The 16,838-nt window shown below is 50.4% G+C and overlaps 1 protein-coding gene across 1 annotated transcript; it reads right to left on the reverse strand.

The window, feature by feature from the left end:
* Positions 1-2,107: 2,107 nt before the first annotated feature.
* LIG3 (ligase III, DNA, ATP-dependent) lies at positions 2,108-16,597 on the reverse strand. Its single transcript, XM_010148066.1, is given in 21 exon segments — positions 2,108-2,341; positions 3,066-3,157; positions 4,044-4,218; positions 5,771-5,917; positions 6,512-6,586; positions 7,395-7,537; positions 7,898-8,021; positions 8,283-8,330; positions 8,332-8,360; positions 9,296-9,331; positions 9,334-9,383; positions 9,777-9,856; positions 10,568-10,699; positions 11,155-11,310; positions 12,114-12,282; positions 12,378-12,460; positions 13,096-13,257; positions 14,003-14,154; positions 14,592-14,789; positions 15,681-15,818; positions 16,312-16,597. Coding segments are annotated over 21 exon segments (2,709 nt in total).
* Positions 16,598-16,838: the final 241 nt, after the last annotated feature.

The raw sequence follows: 16,838 nt of genomic DNA on the forward strand, positions 1-16,838 counted from the left end.
CCTGCTGTGATCTCCGCGTGGCCGCCAGCGGAGCAGCAGCGGCAGACCCAGCCTCTGCTCACAGCCCCTGGGTCGCGGTCACCGACACGATGGCAGCAGCTTTGGTAACGGCACCCAAACTGCAGCATCTTTCACGCGGAACGCGGCGCCAGGAGCTGATCGCTTCTCGCCCCGGGGGGCTCTGCAGGCTGGAATGGGGAAACCCTTCAGGTGAAGGAATCTGTCCGGCGGTAGGCAGCAGAACCCCTGCGCTACTCTTCGAACTCCACAGCAACGCAGCCGCTGCTGCAGTTTATCGAACGAAAGAGCGCGAGCTTTACCTCCGCCCGTTGGGGCCGTTCTCTGGCTGAGCAGCCTGCAGCACGCGGAGAGCCCCGCTCGGGTCAGTGAAGACTGCGGGTACAGCCCTTGGCTCTGCAGGGGGGTCAGAGCCCTCAGGCGGAGGTACAGCGACACACACCTGAGTGCTGAACAGCCCCACTCGGTGAATTCACTGGGAAAATGCCTGTCGTCGTGTTTTCAGTGACCTTGGGGCTGAGGGAATCGGGCAGGTTATTCCCCGTGGACGGCTGGGCTTGTACCTGTCGAGGGCAGGTCACCTCCCGCAGCAGCTGTGGCAAAGTGCAGGTCAGCACCTGAGGCTACAGGAGCCCCATGTGCCCCCCCAACTCCGAGGGTGCTTTCCCAAGGGAGCGCGCTCCCGCGTCGCCACGCTGACCACGCTCCCTCCCTGGCAAAAATGGACACTCTGCTATGGCTACCAGTGTTTTTACGGGAAAATAAGAAGCTGGAGGAGACTGATTAATGACCCAAAGGAATGTAATGAGCTGAGCTAATAAACGCAAATATTTACGTGCTTTATGTACACAGTTTAAAGTTAATATTCTGCTTGAAACAGCATGTTATTCTCTATCAAATCCTCTTGGTACTCGGACAGTTAAACCTATTAGTTTTGGTACAGAAGTCTGGTTTATAATTTTATAATAAAGTTGAAGCGTGATTGGTTACCCTTCTTGTGAGTCTGTGGCCAACAGGCTGGGAGAAAGCAGAGATCCTGCGGCTCTTCCAAACGCCAGCCAGAACGGGCTGGGGGGCCTGCGTGCTTCAGTGGTGCTGGGGGGGTGCAAGTACAGGAGTTGAAGGAAAATATTAACAGAAAGTGCTGACTTTAGGAGTACACTCAACTCTGAAGATTCCAGAGGGGAGAGCACACTCCGGCCCCTTCAGACTGTGGGAACCAGGAAACTCGCTTTTCCTTCCCCGGCACGCAGGCACCCTCGGCCCGCTCACGCCGTCAGCAGCCGCGCGGGGTCACGTGCTACGTCACACAGGTACAACCGACCCGTTTCTACACCCTCCTTACTGCACTAACTCCCACGCTCCCGCAGGAGGCTTGCACTCGGCTAAGGCGGTCTCCCGGCCAGCCTCCAAGATCCAGGTGGTAGAGTTCCTCCCCAGCTTCTACTCACCGCAACGTGACTACCAGCCCACGAGTGGCGAGCGCTCCACGAGGATGCTGGGATAACGCTCCAGCAGTCCCTGGGATGGAAGCGTAGCTGGTGTCCCGGTTTCAGTGTGAAACCTAGAGCCGCGACGTACAGCGCTGCGGGGCACAGACCTGTGCCGAATGCTAAAAGACAGGGAGTCAAGCCAGGAGAAGGACACGTGTCCTTTGTGGCGAGCGCAGCCACGCAGAACCATCCTGCCAACGCAGCCAGTTTCACATACCCAGTGGTGTTTTCCCGTCCAGGCAGACAATAACCTTTGGAAAAGAAGTCCTGACAGCAAAGGAGAAACTGCTTCGGTTTTATTTCTCTATAAAAATACCCAAACTTTAAAAACCCAGGGAGACTAAAGCAGCACTGAGTAAGTGCAGTTGTCTACATCGAGGGCAGAAAATGGATTCAGCGGTGACATTTCATCAGAGAGCTGTTTTAATTAATACTGTAGGGTCGCTATGGGTCTTAACTACCTGGGGTGAACTGGGGCATTTCATTCCTATCCATGTCTCCACAGAGGAATCCCCCCATCTTCTTCCACCTACCCAGTTCTCAGCCGTTCCTTTCAGGGAATTCCCACGTCAGGACCGGTCAGCTGCCCCCCACCGCTAGCATGGGGCTACCAGCCTCCTCTTCCGGATGCACTCCCAGATCCAGTTGGGAGACACACGCTTAGCACCAGGATTCTCATCAACGTCCCCTATAACATGCGTTGCCGAGGCGGCGTCGAACTCCGGCACGAGATCCCCGTCGTACGCGATGAAGTACCGCCGGAGCTTGTCGAAGTCCTTCACGGCGGGGGAGAGGTACAGCCTCACGCCGGTGAATATGTCCAGCAGCGGCTGCGAATTGCGAGAGGGTGAGACACCAGTGGGCTGGCCCGGGCGTTACACTGATCTGTCTGAGGCATGAAGGCGTCCCCCCGCGGTTCCCAAGGTTCTCGCTCTAATCCCACGCCCGGTAACAGCCAACTGCTCTTCAGACCACCGCGAAATCACTCACGAGACTCCCGCGCCCCTGCCCTGACGCCGGGTGCTGCAGCGGGACAGCGCTGCCCTAGCACGGGCGGGGACGCCTCCCCGTTACTCCCCGCAGGGGTGATGCTGGTGTGGGCCAGGAACCCTCGCCTCAGCATCTGCCTCTCCGAGCTTCCTTAGGGCAGGAGAGCAGCCCGCCGGGCTCACCAGGGAATTACAGCCCAGGGAGTCAATCCACTCCTACGATTTGCTGCACCACGGCCTGGAAAGGACAGCTCTCCCTTTACAGCCCCCAGCTCTTCCCGCAGCAGCAGCGGGGAAGGGGAGCCGCTCAGCAGTCCCACATGGGGGGGAGGGGGGCGAGCAGAGCAGGGGCCTTTAGCACCACCGACCCCGTTACGTCGGCGCTGCAGACAGGGCGAAGGGCCGCAGCCCTCCGCTTCCTTCCCCAGCGCCTCGTGGCTGCTACGTCTGCCTTTACGTTTTGTTTTCAATGTCGGGTGCTGCTGCCAGATGATGCCAAAGACTGCCCAGGCGGAAGGCAGAATGGACACCTGCCCCAGCTTCCTCCCACCCCAGCAGCCCGTACCTTTTTTCCATTGTCATCCATCTCGGACGCTTTTCTCTTCTCCCCTCGTTTCTCCTCCGATTTCTGGGGGGATGCAGCGACTGCTTTGCTCTCTGAAAACAAGAACTTGTCTCATTTGTGCTCTCTGTTCAGATACTGGTTGCGTATTGAACTGGGGGGGAGAAGAGTGAAGAGAGTAGAAGGAAAAAAGCTTTTCCCCCCTTTTTCTGGAAAATCCATGAATTAGAATGTAACCAGTAAGACACATTTTTCTACTGGAAATGGCCCAGGGCATCTCCCCGCCCTGATCGCCAGGATGCTGCTGTCCAACCTCCCTCCCTGCTGTCATCACATCGCCTTTCGGAGACCACTCAGGCAGCCGCTTCAAGTTCCTCCTCAGTGACAAAGCGCCGCGAAGGGAACCTCACCCTCAGCTTTGCAGCTACTGCCTGGGAATCCCCTCCACCCAGGTGCCCCACTAACGCTCAAATTCCATCCAAACAAAATGAAATGCTGGCTCATGGCCAAAAACGAGGGCACACGATCTGCAGGAATGAGAGCAGCCGATTCGCTGTTCAGACCAGTTGCACGTTCTGCTGAGGACCCTGGTCTAGTACGATTAAAAGGGACTGCATCCCAGAGAAGTCGCTCCAAAGCGGATTTGGTACGAACTGACACTCTGCGAGGCTCAGGTCTGTTCTAGGCAGCAAGGCAAGCTTTGTCTAAATGAGTGGCCAAAGCACCAACCTAACGAGCCCCATCAGCGCCATTTCCACCTTTTCTCAGAGCCAGCAGCCCTCAGAGCGGTGGCTGTTCACACCACGAACAAAGGCCAAACCAAGGGTCCGAGCGGCTCTTCCCATTAACCCTGACGTGCACGGGAAAGCTGCCACGGGATCTTTGAGCATCTGGGGGAAGGCAGAGATCCAAAGCCGGCCTGCCCCAAATGGAGAGAACATGCCCCAAGGCTCCTCTCTCCCCCCAAAAGCACTGTCTTACCTTCCGGCTTCTGGGCTTTTGCAGGTGACTTGCTTGGGGGAGATTTAGCAGCGCTATGTGGCGTGGAAGACCTGGAATTTCCCTCGTTCTCTCCGCTGCTGCCAGCTGTAGACTCGTCTTCCTCCCCGGCAACAACATTGAAATCAGCCTTCTCTTTGGAGAGTTGGTACAGCTCCTGCCCCACCAGAAACAAAGCACCACCTTTAGCCACGGCGAACCCTCCGGCACCAGACACCGGCCACAGCGCGCGTGCTCCTTGGTCGTCCCCCCCTCGAAGTGCTCGCCCGTAGCCTTCACAGCCATCCTCCAGTCAGCTTTGCTCAACCTCTGTGTTCTCAGCTGGCTGGCATCACGGGACGCTGTACGGGAAGGCACCAACAGCCACCGGACAGCACCTACTGCACAGCGAGACAGATCAACCCTTCCGAGCCCACTCCCGGCCTGAAAAACGGCCAATGCCCGTTGCTCACTCGGGGCATGGTCTGCCTGACGAGGGTGCTTTACCCTTCTCTGCCCTGCCTGCACAGGGAGCCAGAGAGGCTGCCGGGCAGCAGGTGGGCTGAATCACTCCTTGCTTCCACGGCACAACAAGCACTTAACCTGCTGCCAGCCTCCTGGCAGGTAGGGCGAAGACAGCCCAAACAACAGGAACTTGGCGGAGAACAGAGCTCGGCAGCCGCTGACTTACTGCCCGGGGTGGCAGCAGGCCACGGGGTGTCTGTCTGTAAAGGAGGCAGAGGCTGCATGGGGTGGCGCGCCCGGGGGGTCCTGCCACACTGCCATCTGGTCCCTGGGCTTGGGCCAGGCTGCCCCAGGCACTTCCCAGATGCCTCCCCCAGGCTCAGCCATTAACAGGAGACAGAATGACCATAAACACTTAAAAGAGAATAAAGGTCACCTCTTTCAGGAAGAAAATTCCTCACCACACGGCTGTTGCAAGAGCTGATACAACTAACTGCCAGCACAGACCTTCCTGCAAGTGCACAACACAACAGCTCGAGCACTCGAGAGGCCCCATGAAAGGTTAAGATTCCCATCAAAATAATCCAGCAAGCAGCCCGAGTCCATGGGACCTGATGGAATACATCCGTGGGACCTGAGGGAACTGGCGGATGAGGCTGTGAAAACTCTACCCATCACACTGGGGAAGTCGTGGCGGTCTGTTCCCACTGACTGGAAAAGGGGAAACATAACCCCATCTTTAAGTTGGGGTGTTCAGCCTGGAGAAGGGAGGGCTCTGGGGAGACCTTATAGCACCTTCCAGTGCCTGAAGGGGCTACAAGGAAGCTGGGGGGGACTTTTCACAAGGGCCTGTAGTGACAGGACAAGGGGTAACGGGTTTAAACTGAAAGTGGGGAGGTTTAGATTAGATATCAGGAAGAAATTCTTCCCGGAGAGGGGGGGGAGCACTGGGACACGTTGCCCAGAGAAGCTGTGGATGCCCCATCCCTGGAAGTGTCCAAGGCCAGGCTGGATGAGGCTTGGAGCAACCTGGTCTAGTGGAAGGTATCCCTGCCCATGGCAGGGGGGGGGACTGGATGGTCTTTAAGGTCCCTTCCAACTGCTTCTGTGATTCTGTGAATTACTGGAGAACGTGACATGCCATCAGAGGCACCAGCCAGCAGATTCCGTCAGTACATTCCCTGCCAGCAGAGTTGTCCTTTTACACACAGACCGTTGTCAGAACTCGTTCTCGCCCGTGCTGCAGACACCCTGAGGTAACTGACCTTCAGCTGCTGGAGGTTGGTGGCTGTCTTCCAGTCTTTGTCATCCCGAATGCGGGTGCAGCGAGGGAAGCGGATGGAGATCCCATCTGCAGTGTGGGCTTCAGCTTTAGAGAATTCAGCCCCTGTGATCTCCCACACTGGAGCTTTCTAAACACAGTATTGAGGAAGTCATGTCACATTCACGTGTCGTCTCACAAACTAACTCCAACGCATCTGCGTTCCTCTGCTTCTGCAACACCCCCCTCGCCCCGCAGGACACCCAGTTCCATATGCACATTCTTGGTCACAAAAATAGAACTTTTTCCAATTAATATTTCAGGGAGTCGGAGATCCTCAACTAACACATAATGCCCGTTTCTAAATAACACGTTTTCTCTGGGACATGCATGGCGCAAAGCGCACCCATAAATTCTGTAAGAACAATAGCAACTTCGAGGTTACACTTGTGCTTCAATCATTTTAAGTCAGATTTTTCATGCCTCAGATTTTAAGTAAGTTCACTTCTGGAAGAGATTTACTACACAAGAACATTTCCCAAAAGTGCTACAGCTGCGGTTTGTTCCTGAAGCTCTTGGCCTCAAACACACCTGCAAGATTCAGAGGCAGGACCCTGCGGTTCATGTCCTGTTCCAAGCAGGAAGGCTCATCTTGGACCAGAGACAACGTGTACCCTTAAGGGAAGCACAGTCGATTGCTCTGTCAAGGGCTGGGAAACAGTTATGTGACTCTCAGAGCACTTACCTTTGGATCTGGGACAATGAAGTCTGGGTAGTAGATTTTGTTAATTTTTAGCCACTTTGGAATTTTACTAGGATCCTATTAATTAAAAGCAGAAAAAAAAAAATGATAGTACTTCATTCCTCTAAACATTGCTGAAGGATAGCCTAGTATAGTGGGTTAACATATAGGTATTACATTGCCTTTGTAGGGGTGAGCCTTGCTTTAGTCTGCAGCGCAAAGGTGCACTGATCCGCAGCAGTTTCTCTCATCTGGAGAATCACAAAAATTACCTGTAACAGCTCTCAGTTACTGTCATTTCATATGTCAAAAAAATAACGTTGTTTCAGTAGGGATTCGTATTAAACTACCCATTTTTTTTTTTAAGATTCTATACCCTTGATGCCAATGGCCTATAGGATGTCAAGGAAATATTAAAATTGAGCACTCCGTTTATTCATCAAGTCTTAAAAAGTAAGATTCCTCACCCGAGTCACTCACAAAAAGTCCTAACTCCCAGCCTGTGAGGTTATCTAGCCACAAGGCAACAGTCTGCCCCGCATTTCTCACCCGCCGCCCCACCTAGTGACTGCCTTCACCAATCACAACGTGCCAAAAAAATGGCACTTGCTCTGCTCTTCCGTATAAAACTGCCTTAGCAGGAAACAGATGGTGCCTGCCTTCCCACTCGGTGTCTGAGCGCTCATCTTCGGGAGCTGGTTGTGCCTACATCTCACTTGTGTCACGGCGGTTTACCTGACTCCAACTGAGCCTCTATCCCCTCCTAGCAGAGCACTTCAGTTCTGCGTTTGGCCAGCCCCTCAGCTGTACCTCGGCACGAAGGCACCTTTACCAAGCCCTTCCCGAGCAGCCTCCGACAGCCTCTCCGTGCCAGAACCCCTCTCACCTTGCTGATCTTCACCATATCCAGCTCTGTTTGCAGCCGCGCCAAGGTGGCGTCATCATGGCCACCGGAACACTTGGTCACGGTGCACCACTTCTCACTCTTGGGATCGTAGCAGCCCATGAGAAAGATGGACATCATCCCACCTGCAGGAGGGGAGAGCAGGGCGGCTCGCATCCTCTACGGGACAAGCCAGAGCTTTTCAGAAAGGAATGAACCAAACCCCTTTTCTATCTTTGGGAGTCAAGGCCTCAGGCTCGTGGTGGCTTCAGGGCGTACAAAGCTGAAGGGAGGCTCTGCGCTGCACAGAGCCCAGCCCGAGACCCAGTGCTGTGCCAACAGCCCACGGTTCACTTGGAAAGCTGGCAGCAGCCTGGCACGCATGGGCTGGAGCCAGTCTCATCCTAGTCGGAGACCCAAATGCTACAGGAAGCCAGGAATGGGAAAAACCTTGAGAGCTTTCTGAACTGACAGAACTCTGACCCAGGCCGACTCCGGACACTTACCCTTACTGCCTTGTCCATAGAAAGCTCCCAGCACCACCAGGTCTGCCGTGTCAGCCATCGCACCCTCGTTTAGGTAGTCCTTTTTCACCTTCAGCCAGTGTCGTTTTCCTGGTTCATAATTACCCTGTGCAAAACAAGGCCAGAAGCCGCCGTGAGAAAGGAGATCATCTGGCAACAGCTCTCTCTGCCACAGCCCTTGCTTTCACCCAGCGTAGTGGTACAGCACAGTTCAGACACAAGGAGCAGCCTGGATTGGATGTCAGCATCGACAAGAACCCAGGGATGCGAGAGGACACTCAACCTTGGCTGCTCCATCCACAGACCTCTGGCTGTTGTTACTCCTCAATTCCCAGCACACACCAGTAAGAAGTCAATGTGAACCTACCTTTATATCTTTCAACACCAGTCCTTCCAGTCCCTCCCGGATGACACGGGTGATCATATCTGCCAGATCTGAAGCTTTCTGAAAAGGAATGGAACTGTGGTAAGCTCAAGACTGTTAAAGGGCTGTGGTTTTCTGGCTCTCTCGAGCAGTGGTGCACTAAAACCAAAGCAACCGCAGAGACACGAATGGGTAGTTCCATAGTTTCCAGGGAAAGTCCCATACACGTCCTCTTTACTGCACATCCAGTGGCTAAGCTGGGAATACATCCCGAGAAGGGTTCATTAGTTAACCACTCCTCAGAGATGGACACTGATTGTGTCCTGAGTATGTCCCATATGTGCAAGGCCAGCTCTTCTCAGCCAGCCACACCTGCCTCCTTCCCTGTCCAACTGCCTTGGGACCTATGCTTTTTTCTTCTTCCCAAAATGCTTTCTCTGCCCCAAATGTCCTACATTCTCCACCAGGCCCGAGATGCTACAGAAATCAGTAGCAGTGGGGAAAAATAATGGGACATTGGGCTCATGCCCAACAGAAAAATTGAGCATGCTGCTGTCTAAATGCAGGTGTGGGCACTCGGGGTGTCTCTGTGCTACAAGACGTAGGGCAGTGTGGCACATGAAGTTGCCAGTTTGGGTACTGAGAGCAGTTCTGGTTCCCTTCAATCATACTTCAGCCTTCCCGGGACAGCTCAGCATTGCACAGCACAGACTAAGTTAGCCTTTAGCTCCTCCTAACAATGTCAGTTACAATGTCTACAAAACCTTAAAGAAGCCAAAAAAAAAAAGAGAGCTGTGCACCTGAAGACTGTACTGAAGTGGTTGTAGGCAAGACAAAACGGGAGCACAGGCACGGCCTTCTTCAACAACCCTAGCTCAACAGATCTCGCACCCAGACCAGCAGAACCATTCTGACAGGCAGGGAGCTGCCGGACTGGCAGTCATGAGAAAGGCCACGTGGTCAAGGAGCAGTGCCATGACCTCACCATGGATCACGTTCTTTTACACCGAACTCACTGTGACGTGCTTCATCTCCGAGAAAAGGATCCGGTTTGGGATTTCAACCATGTTATCGTGGAGAAACTTCCGACGTTCACACAGAGGCCTGCGGAGCAAGGGAGTTCAACATCAAGCACCAGTCATGTGAGCACTGAGAACAGCGATCTGAATAATGGAATGATTCATCCTACAGAGTTCCAGAAAGGACAATCAATTCTTACTTTCCCCCAGAAGTTTTAATTCCAGGGGATATAATATGGATCTCAGTTCGGTTCAAACGCAGTTAAATCCTGGTATTTTGGAACTGCAGAGCGAGCTGGAGCTCTAGAGCAATGCTCTACAGCACAGCAAAGCTTGTCCTGTGACGTTTTGATTTTAGAGGGGTAAACGGCCAGCCTTAACAACTGGCCAGCCTTAACAACCCATGTGAACTGCTCCCTCCCTCCTCCCTTCACCAGCTTCCGGCTGGGAAACCTGTCTGGCTACTCTTCCCACGTACCTGTCCATCAGGCTGATGTCATTGAAATAGATGCAGTCAAACACAAACAAGCAAACGTTGGCATCCTGGAAAGCAGCTTTCTGAAAGACAAAGAGAAATCTGCTGTCGGTGTTGTAGAAAAACAACAGAGAGAAAGGATGCATTCTTGTCTTTGAAAGCTTTTAGTTCTAACAAGCTTAGGCCTCTTCTAAAAGACAGAAGTATTCTGGGAGTTCAGATCAGACTGAATGTGTCACAGCACAAACTAAGACAATAACACATGCTCATTTGCTAGTGAGAGGGAAATAGCACCACAAATATTAATGACTTTGGGTGACTCACTGCTGCTGCAACACAAAACCCAAAAAGCACCCTAAAGGCTGCAGATTAACAGGTACTTCAACTTAAAGCACTCACAATTTAATTTTCATTTTACTGTCCTCTTCCTTGCCACCATTTAGTCTGGACATAAGCACTACATAATATTCCCACAGACTAAGCACTCCACATCATTCTGGCCTTCCAATCTGCTGCACACTGCTACCAGCAACGGCAGACAGCGACAGAAGATTTTCCAAGGGGTTTTTAATATTTATCTCAGTTTTCTTCCTGTCCTGCTAGTGATGAGGTTAATATCACATCTATTTTACCTCTTCATTAACATCAACCTTCTCAGGGATCTTATTTTTTCCCCAAATGCTCTGTTAAGCACAGGATTTCCTAAATCACCCTGCGGGAAGAGATGGCATGCGGCTGCATTGGCGTCAGCACCCCAACAGCCTCCAGCTGCCACAAAGGCTCGGTATTTTTACCTTGTGCACACCAAGAGTCCCAAAAGGAAGCGGCTTGCCGGTTTTGTTATCAATGAGAAGAACCTCTGAATCCAGGATCATACTCTGGCCCCCAGGGAAAGCCTTGGGGATGAAGTCCTTAAAATGGGCTACCTTGGGAAAAAAGAGAAATAGATGTTTACTGGCAGCCCAGACGGACTCACTCCAGCGCCGATTTCTCCGAAGCGCGTCTGAGGCACGCACAGGCACACCCACGCTAGCTCTTCTTTCTCCTGTGGTACAGACAGCACAGTCTACGGATAAATGAGCCTTCAGCCAAGATAACCACGTCACCCCAAGCGGCAGCAGGCCTCCCGCGGCGCCGTGCGTGCAGAGGACCGGGGCAGATAGGTTAGCTGCAGTTTCAAGCTCCTACTGCAATCCATTAGTTTAAGTGAACCATTCTACTAAGTGCTGCTTTTCCAGATTCCCAGTCTCCACACAAATTACATCCAAGTCCACCACCGAAGGCATCCTCCCTGGCTGCACAAAGGGTTGTGACATTCAGCCGTGTTTACGGAGGAAGGCAAATGCTGGCACAAGAGAAGCGGCGGTTTATAGGTGCTTACTTTGTGAGGGAGGACAGGCTTGAGGCTTCTGCTGAAGTAGCTGAAGTGATCCCCGTTTTTATGGACCTGCACCCGCTCACCATCGTATTTGATCTCCGCATACATGCCATTTGGGCACTTCTTCATGGCATACTCTACTGACTTGCAGGCTTCAGCCTTAGGAAGGTGGAGAGAGAAGTCCCAAACAAACTCAGTTGATCCATTCAAAAATAAAACTACTCTTGCCTAATTTCACAAAGGGACTACCAATTCCTTTGTAGATCTTTCTGTCCAGGGTCTCTAACATCCTTTCCAAGTTTTCTTTTTCTTAATTAGTCATTTACTGAGAATCATCTGCATATGCCCAGATAATTACAGCTTTTCAGTGTTTATCTCCTCCAAATACTCAAAGGTGTATGTACTATGCCTTTTGTAGGAGTGCTTAGCCCAGAAGTAAATATTTACCTCTGATTTGTTCAAACAAAAACCCAAACTTATTTGATCTCTAATCCAATGAAAAGCTTATGCTATTTCCAGACAAAGGATCAACTTCTGCAAAGACAGCAAACAAACAAAAAACAAAGTCACTTCTGGATGAAAAGCAAGTCAAGATTTTAGCTTCTGCAGTGTCACTGAAGCTGCAAGTACTGAGTACATCGAATACTAGCCTCTTATCATAGAATCACGGAATGGTTTGGGTTGGAAGGGACCTTAAGATCATCTAGTCCCAACCCCTGTGCCATGGGCAGGGACACCTTCCACTAGACCAGGTTGCTCCAAGCCTCATCCAGCCTGGCCTTGGTAGGAAACACTTTATAAAACGGCATTAAACAAAAATCAGCACTGCATACTCCGTTAGCTTATCCTACATGCAGTCACTTAAACGTCTACCGATCGTTAAAGGGGAGGGTCTCTGACAGTACATGCGGACTCCATCTCTTGCCTGGCTGAAGGTTACCACTGAGGGGAGCCAACGTTACCAGCATGGGCTGAACCGGGGTCATCAGAGAGGCCTGCACGCTGAGGGTGCGCTTCATCCCGGGCATCTTCGCAGCCTCCTGCTGGTTCTGCAGGACTCTCTCTACCACGTCCTGGAGGTTGCGTGATGCTTTGAACGCCTCGTAAGCGTTAGGATCCAAAGCATCCAACCTTTAACAAAGTGAGGAGGGAAACATGGATCAACATCAGGTCTGCTGCTCCTGGCCCACTTCTGGTTTTATCTCACAAAGAAAGGTAAGACTTACACGTGCTTTGCTCCAGCATTCATTTTCAAGTCATGCTTAATGAGCCTGATGATGCATTTCAGGTCATTGCCCGTACACCTGAGGTGCAAGAGAAGATTCAGATATGGTAGACACTTCACTGAACTACATTCCAGCTGAAAAAAAAGAAACTGACCCAGGCCTCTCTAAAAAAAGCTCCTCCCTGTAGGGTTTAAACTCAAATGAGGACACGTTACTAGTGACATCACGGGGCACAAGACAATATCCAGAAGGCTTTTTAGCATCTCTACGTTTGAATGCCAATGTTAATTCTGCCTCGGTGTTGACATACCTTCCAAAATTCACTTAATGCATCAAGAATACATGATTACAACATCCTCAGCCTGAGATCAAACCAAACAGAACCAAACCAAGAATCCTCAACATGTCTAACTGGCCTGAAGGCTTTTCCCAACGTGCCTAGGAATTAACAGCTAAGTCCTGTTGAGGTAGTCCTGCAAGCCACTTGCTTAGATCGAACAGTGTCTCGACGGGCAAGGATGAAATTCTCTATCAGGAACAGGAGCCATACATGTTCTCCACTGCTGCTCAGCAGGCAAGGCGCCTTAAGCAAACCTCTAAGAGCAGTTTACAGATGTTAAGTTCAGTCTCTGTGGCTTATGATTAATTTTCCACCTATGCCAGCTTGTGATACGTTGATAAGCACTCCTAGTTTTGGGGTAAACCTTTAGAGGCCAATTACTTTCCCATGCAGCACACTTTGCTGGTCATCCTCCTTAGTAAGCTTTGATAGCTGGATTAGGAATTCATCCACCTCTTGGATGGTCAGGGCACTTTTGGCTGCTGGAGGACAAGACTTGCTCTGTTCAAAGAAGAGGCGTATGGTCTCGGAAACATCTCCCTGTCCCCCAAAAAAACCCAAAATAAGGGTGTGGGTGAGACTTATGGCCAGAAAATGGGCAAGATGCCACTGGAGTAGGAGAGAGCACAGGAATGATGCTGAGATTGCACGAATAAATTGGAACCAAGTATTAGAAAAAAGCTGCCACGACACAGAATAAGTCTTTTCAGCTGTTTCATTTGCAAAAAGTAAGTAAAACTACCATCACTACTCTATTTTTTCACTGCTGTGGCATCCTTTACTTCCTCAGGATGAATTCACTTGTAAATCCAAGGGTCTCAAACAGTCTAGTGAAGTCATAAGAAGGTAGTATTTACCAAGGCAATAAAGAGAGGTGAAAGAATGAGCTTCATTATCCAATTAACCCATTTTCTTGTGCTGTATCAGGAGCACGAAGAGTCCATCACCAACTCCTATGCAAAGGAATTAAAACCCACAAGTGTGAGCACTTACACCTGTGTGGCTGTATGAACCACCTTCAGCTCACAGTAACAGATCTGTTGATTGAATCAGTTTCTGATACATGATGTTACAAAAAGGTAATATAAATCAGTTAAACAGCCTAGACACAGCAGTTTGGACAAAGCTGATGCAGCCCAACTTGCCTAGATATTTTAGTCTTGCTTGCTGAAGTTCTGCAGGTGAGTTCACATCTTGCTTTCAAATAGGATTAAAAAAAAGTGATAGAATTTCCATAGCAAGGGACCAAACAGCAGAAATGAAGAGAACTGCTGTCTGTACTCACCTGTTCCAGGTCCCGGACCATTTCTTCTTGGCTGCAGTTAAAAATCCTACTAAACAGCTTTACAATCTGCTTATCATTCAAGTTGTAAACAATTTTAATGACACCTGGTAACAGCAGCTTAATGGTCAGGTATACGTCACCATGAAAACCATCTGTAAAAAACCAACACAAACCCACAGACCGTTACCAACTGTCACAATTCGTGTTCACATACAGGCCCCGTCTGTCTGTGCGCATCAGCGTGACCCTGGGGAAAAATTTGGCAGCTGGGGCTTCCTCCTCCCACCATGCTGCTCAGCTTCACATGAAACCATGTTTCTAAGGGGAAATGTCCCCAGTTGTCTTCCAAATCTGATCTCAGTACTAAGTTTGGTGGCACCTACAAACATTTCCCACCATCCCAGCCTAAGCCATGCTTAGCTCAGTTTATTCTTCAGTTACACGCTTGGCAGACATCACCTCCCCAGTTCAGAAATCGCGGCGCGCAGCTTGGGCCACGCAGCAATCAGATCCTATCACACCCCTGCTTTGGACACAATACTCTGCTGCTGAGTTTGAGAGGGCTGGGAACGCCAAGCAGGAACCATACCTCCTCCAGATCCCTTCTTCAGGAAATCCTGGATGATCTGCGTCTTGACGTTATAGCTAGGCTTTTCAGCAACCATGGCACAGAGCTTCCTAAACTCTCGCAGCAAGCAGTCTTTGTGCTTCGGATCACAGTTTTTTGCAGACAGGCTAGACTTGTGGGAAGAGTTTGCAGAGACATCTTCCGAATTCTTTGGCTTGGCTGCATCAAAGATAAGAAGTTGCTTTTTTAACAAGTACAATATGGTGCACGTCGAGGCCACCTCTGCTCGGCAAGCTGCAAAGAACAGACCCAGCATGCTGGTGAAGCTTCAGAACTGGGTAATGATGTGTGCTACACCAGAATGTGTGACTTTAAATTTAATTACCATTAAAAAAAACACCCCAAAACTATTTTCTCATTAGAAATAACAGAACTAATTCTGCCAAACCAATATGGTTAAATCTTGGTGAAAAGTAATTCCTGATGGCAGATGCTTCTGTCTTATTTCTACCTTATAAGCCTTTGCCCTTCACAGCAACATGTTTTCCTAAGATCACTTCTAAAATGGGGGAAAAACATCCCCATCCCCTTTTCTCTCATAACACCAACAGCCTTACTCACCTCCTGGGCTGTGTACGTGACAACACATGCTCTGTGTGGTCTGTGTCAGGTCAGTCAGTCTCACACCCTGACTGTCCTGCTGGCAGCTGCTTCTCAGGACAAGCTGCTGAGGAATAACCGTTCTCCCTTCCATGAACAGAACGCTGCACCTGGGAATCCCTCACAAGCAGTTTTGAGCTCCACATGGGATATCATTACTCTGTAACTTCACAGTTTGATTGAACCGGCCAAGGCAGTAGTGGAGCCTGGCTGACAATGTGGGTTTTGCATAAACCTTGTTTCTTTGGGAATACTGGAAACTCAAACATCATTTTTTCCGAAAATGACAGCTTAAGAAAGTAGTAACTTTCTTGGCAAAACAGATTTTTAAAAAGTACTTAAAACCACCCCATCTTCTACAGATAAAAAATACTGATCTGAGCCAAATTAAAACACCTCTGATGCTGATATCAGGAGAGAAGGATTTCCCAGAACCAGTTTACATCCCACCTGTGAAGCCAGAGAATTTCTTTGGTGATGGAGTGATGAGTGCCAACGGATCTTTTGTGGTTATTTGTCCTGTGGCGGTGAGCTTAGCTTGGACTATCACTTTTTTCTTCGGTGTACTTGCAGCCTTGGAATTCGCTTCTGTAAAACAGCGAGGTTCAAACCAGCAGTCAGAAATAACCTCATATACCACTCAACATATCACATAAGATACACTGCAACAAAGAAGCCTTACAGGAGCTGGGGGTGGAGGAGGGAAAAAAAAAAGAATGAACATTTTTCAGACAGCAAAAATTAATACATCACTTACTAAAGATTGTGACAAAAAGCTGAAAATAGAAAATAACTAATACTTCCTGCCGGGATTCATCTGCATGTGAACTAAACCACCTAGACATTCTCCACAGTCATTTGTGACAAAGGAATAAAGAAGTGCTATTGTAGCAGTGACTGCTTCTTCCCTTTCCTATAGGGCTGAGCCACAGATTTGAACAGCACTACCCACCTTGTCACTACGTCATACTGACACATCAGTGAGGATTTTGGCATATTGACAGGGCTGTGCGGCAGTCAGTGGCATACCTTGAAAATCAGTAAAGTAGGAAAGTGGCCCAGCTGCTGCCTTGTGTCTCACCTGAGATGTGCTTGTTGATTAATTCTTTGTCCCCATCTTGCAGCTCTTCCCACCCTTCCAAGTCTGTGATGTCTTCAATTTTCTTGGTGGTGGCCCGGGCCTTCTCTAGCTTCTCAAACATGCACTTCACGTGGTACCACTCCTTCATGTCCCCACCAGACTCCGTGAAAGGATTGGGAACAATCTTGCCAATGCGCACCATTCCTTTCACGATCTTCTCCTTGCACTTCTTGCAGCCTGCTGTGCCACGCTTGGCATAGTCTACGCAGTACCTCTGCTCTGCCATGTCTTCTGCAGCTGTGCAGGCTTGGCAAAGCCAAGTGTGCAAAAGCTGGGAGAAATGGAAAGCCCCAGCACCACCGCTCCTGTTTCTGCCTGTGGACTGGAGAGAGACGCTCCTTAACAGCAGCTGGCACCAGGAACCGGGGCTGGCCCCGGGGAGGGCAACACTGCAAAGGCAGCCTCTTGGCAAGGAGACCTGCGTGTGGAGAGAGAAGAATCCTGCGCCCCTGCCGAGTGCCCGGGCA

This window comes from Eurypyga helias, unplaced genomic scaffold (assembly GCF_000690775.1).
Source record: "Eurypyga helias isolate BGI_N326 unplaced genomic scaffold, ASM69077v1 scaffold10523, whole genome shotgun sequence".
Classification (NCBI taxonomy): Eukaryota; Metazoa; Chordata; class Aves; order Eurypygiformes; family Eurypygidae; genus Eurypyga; species Eurypyga helias.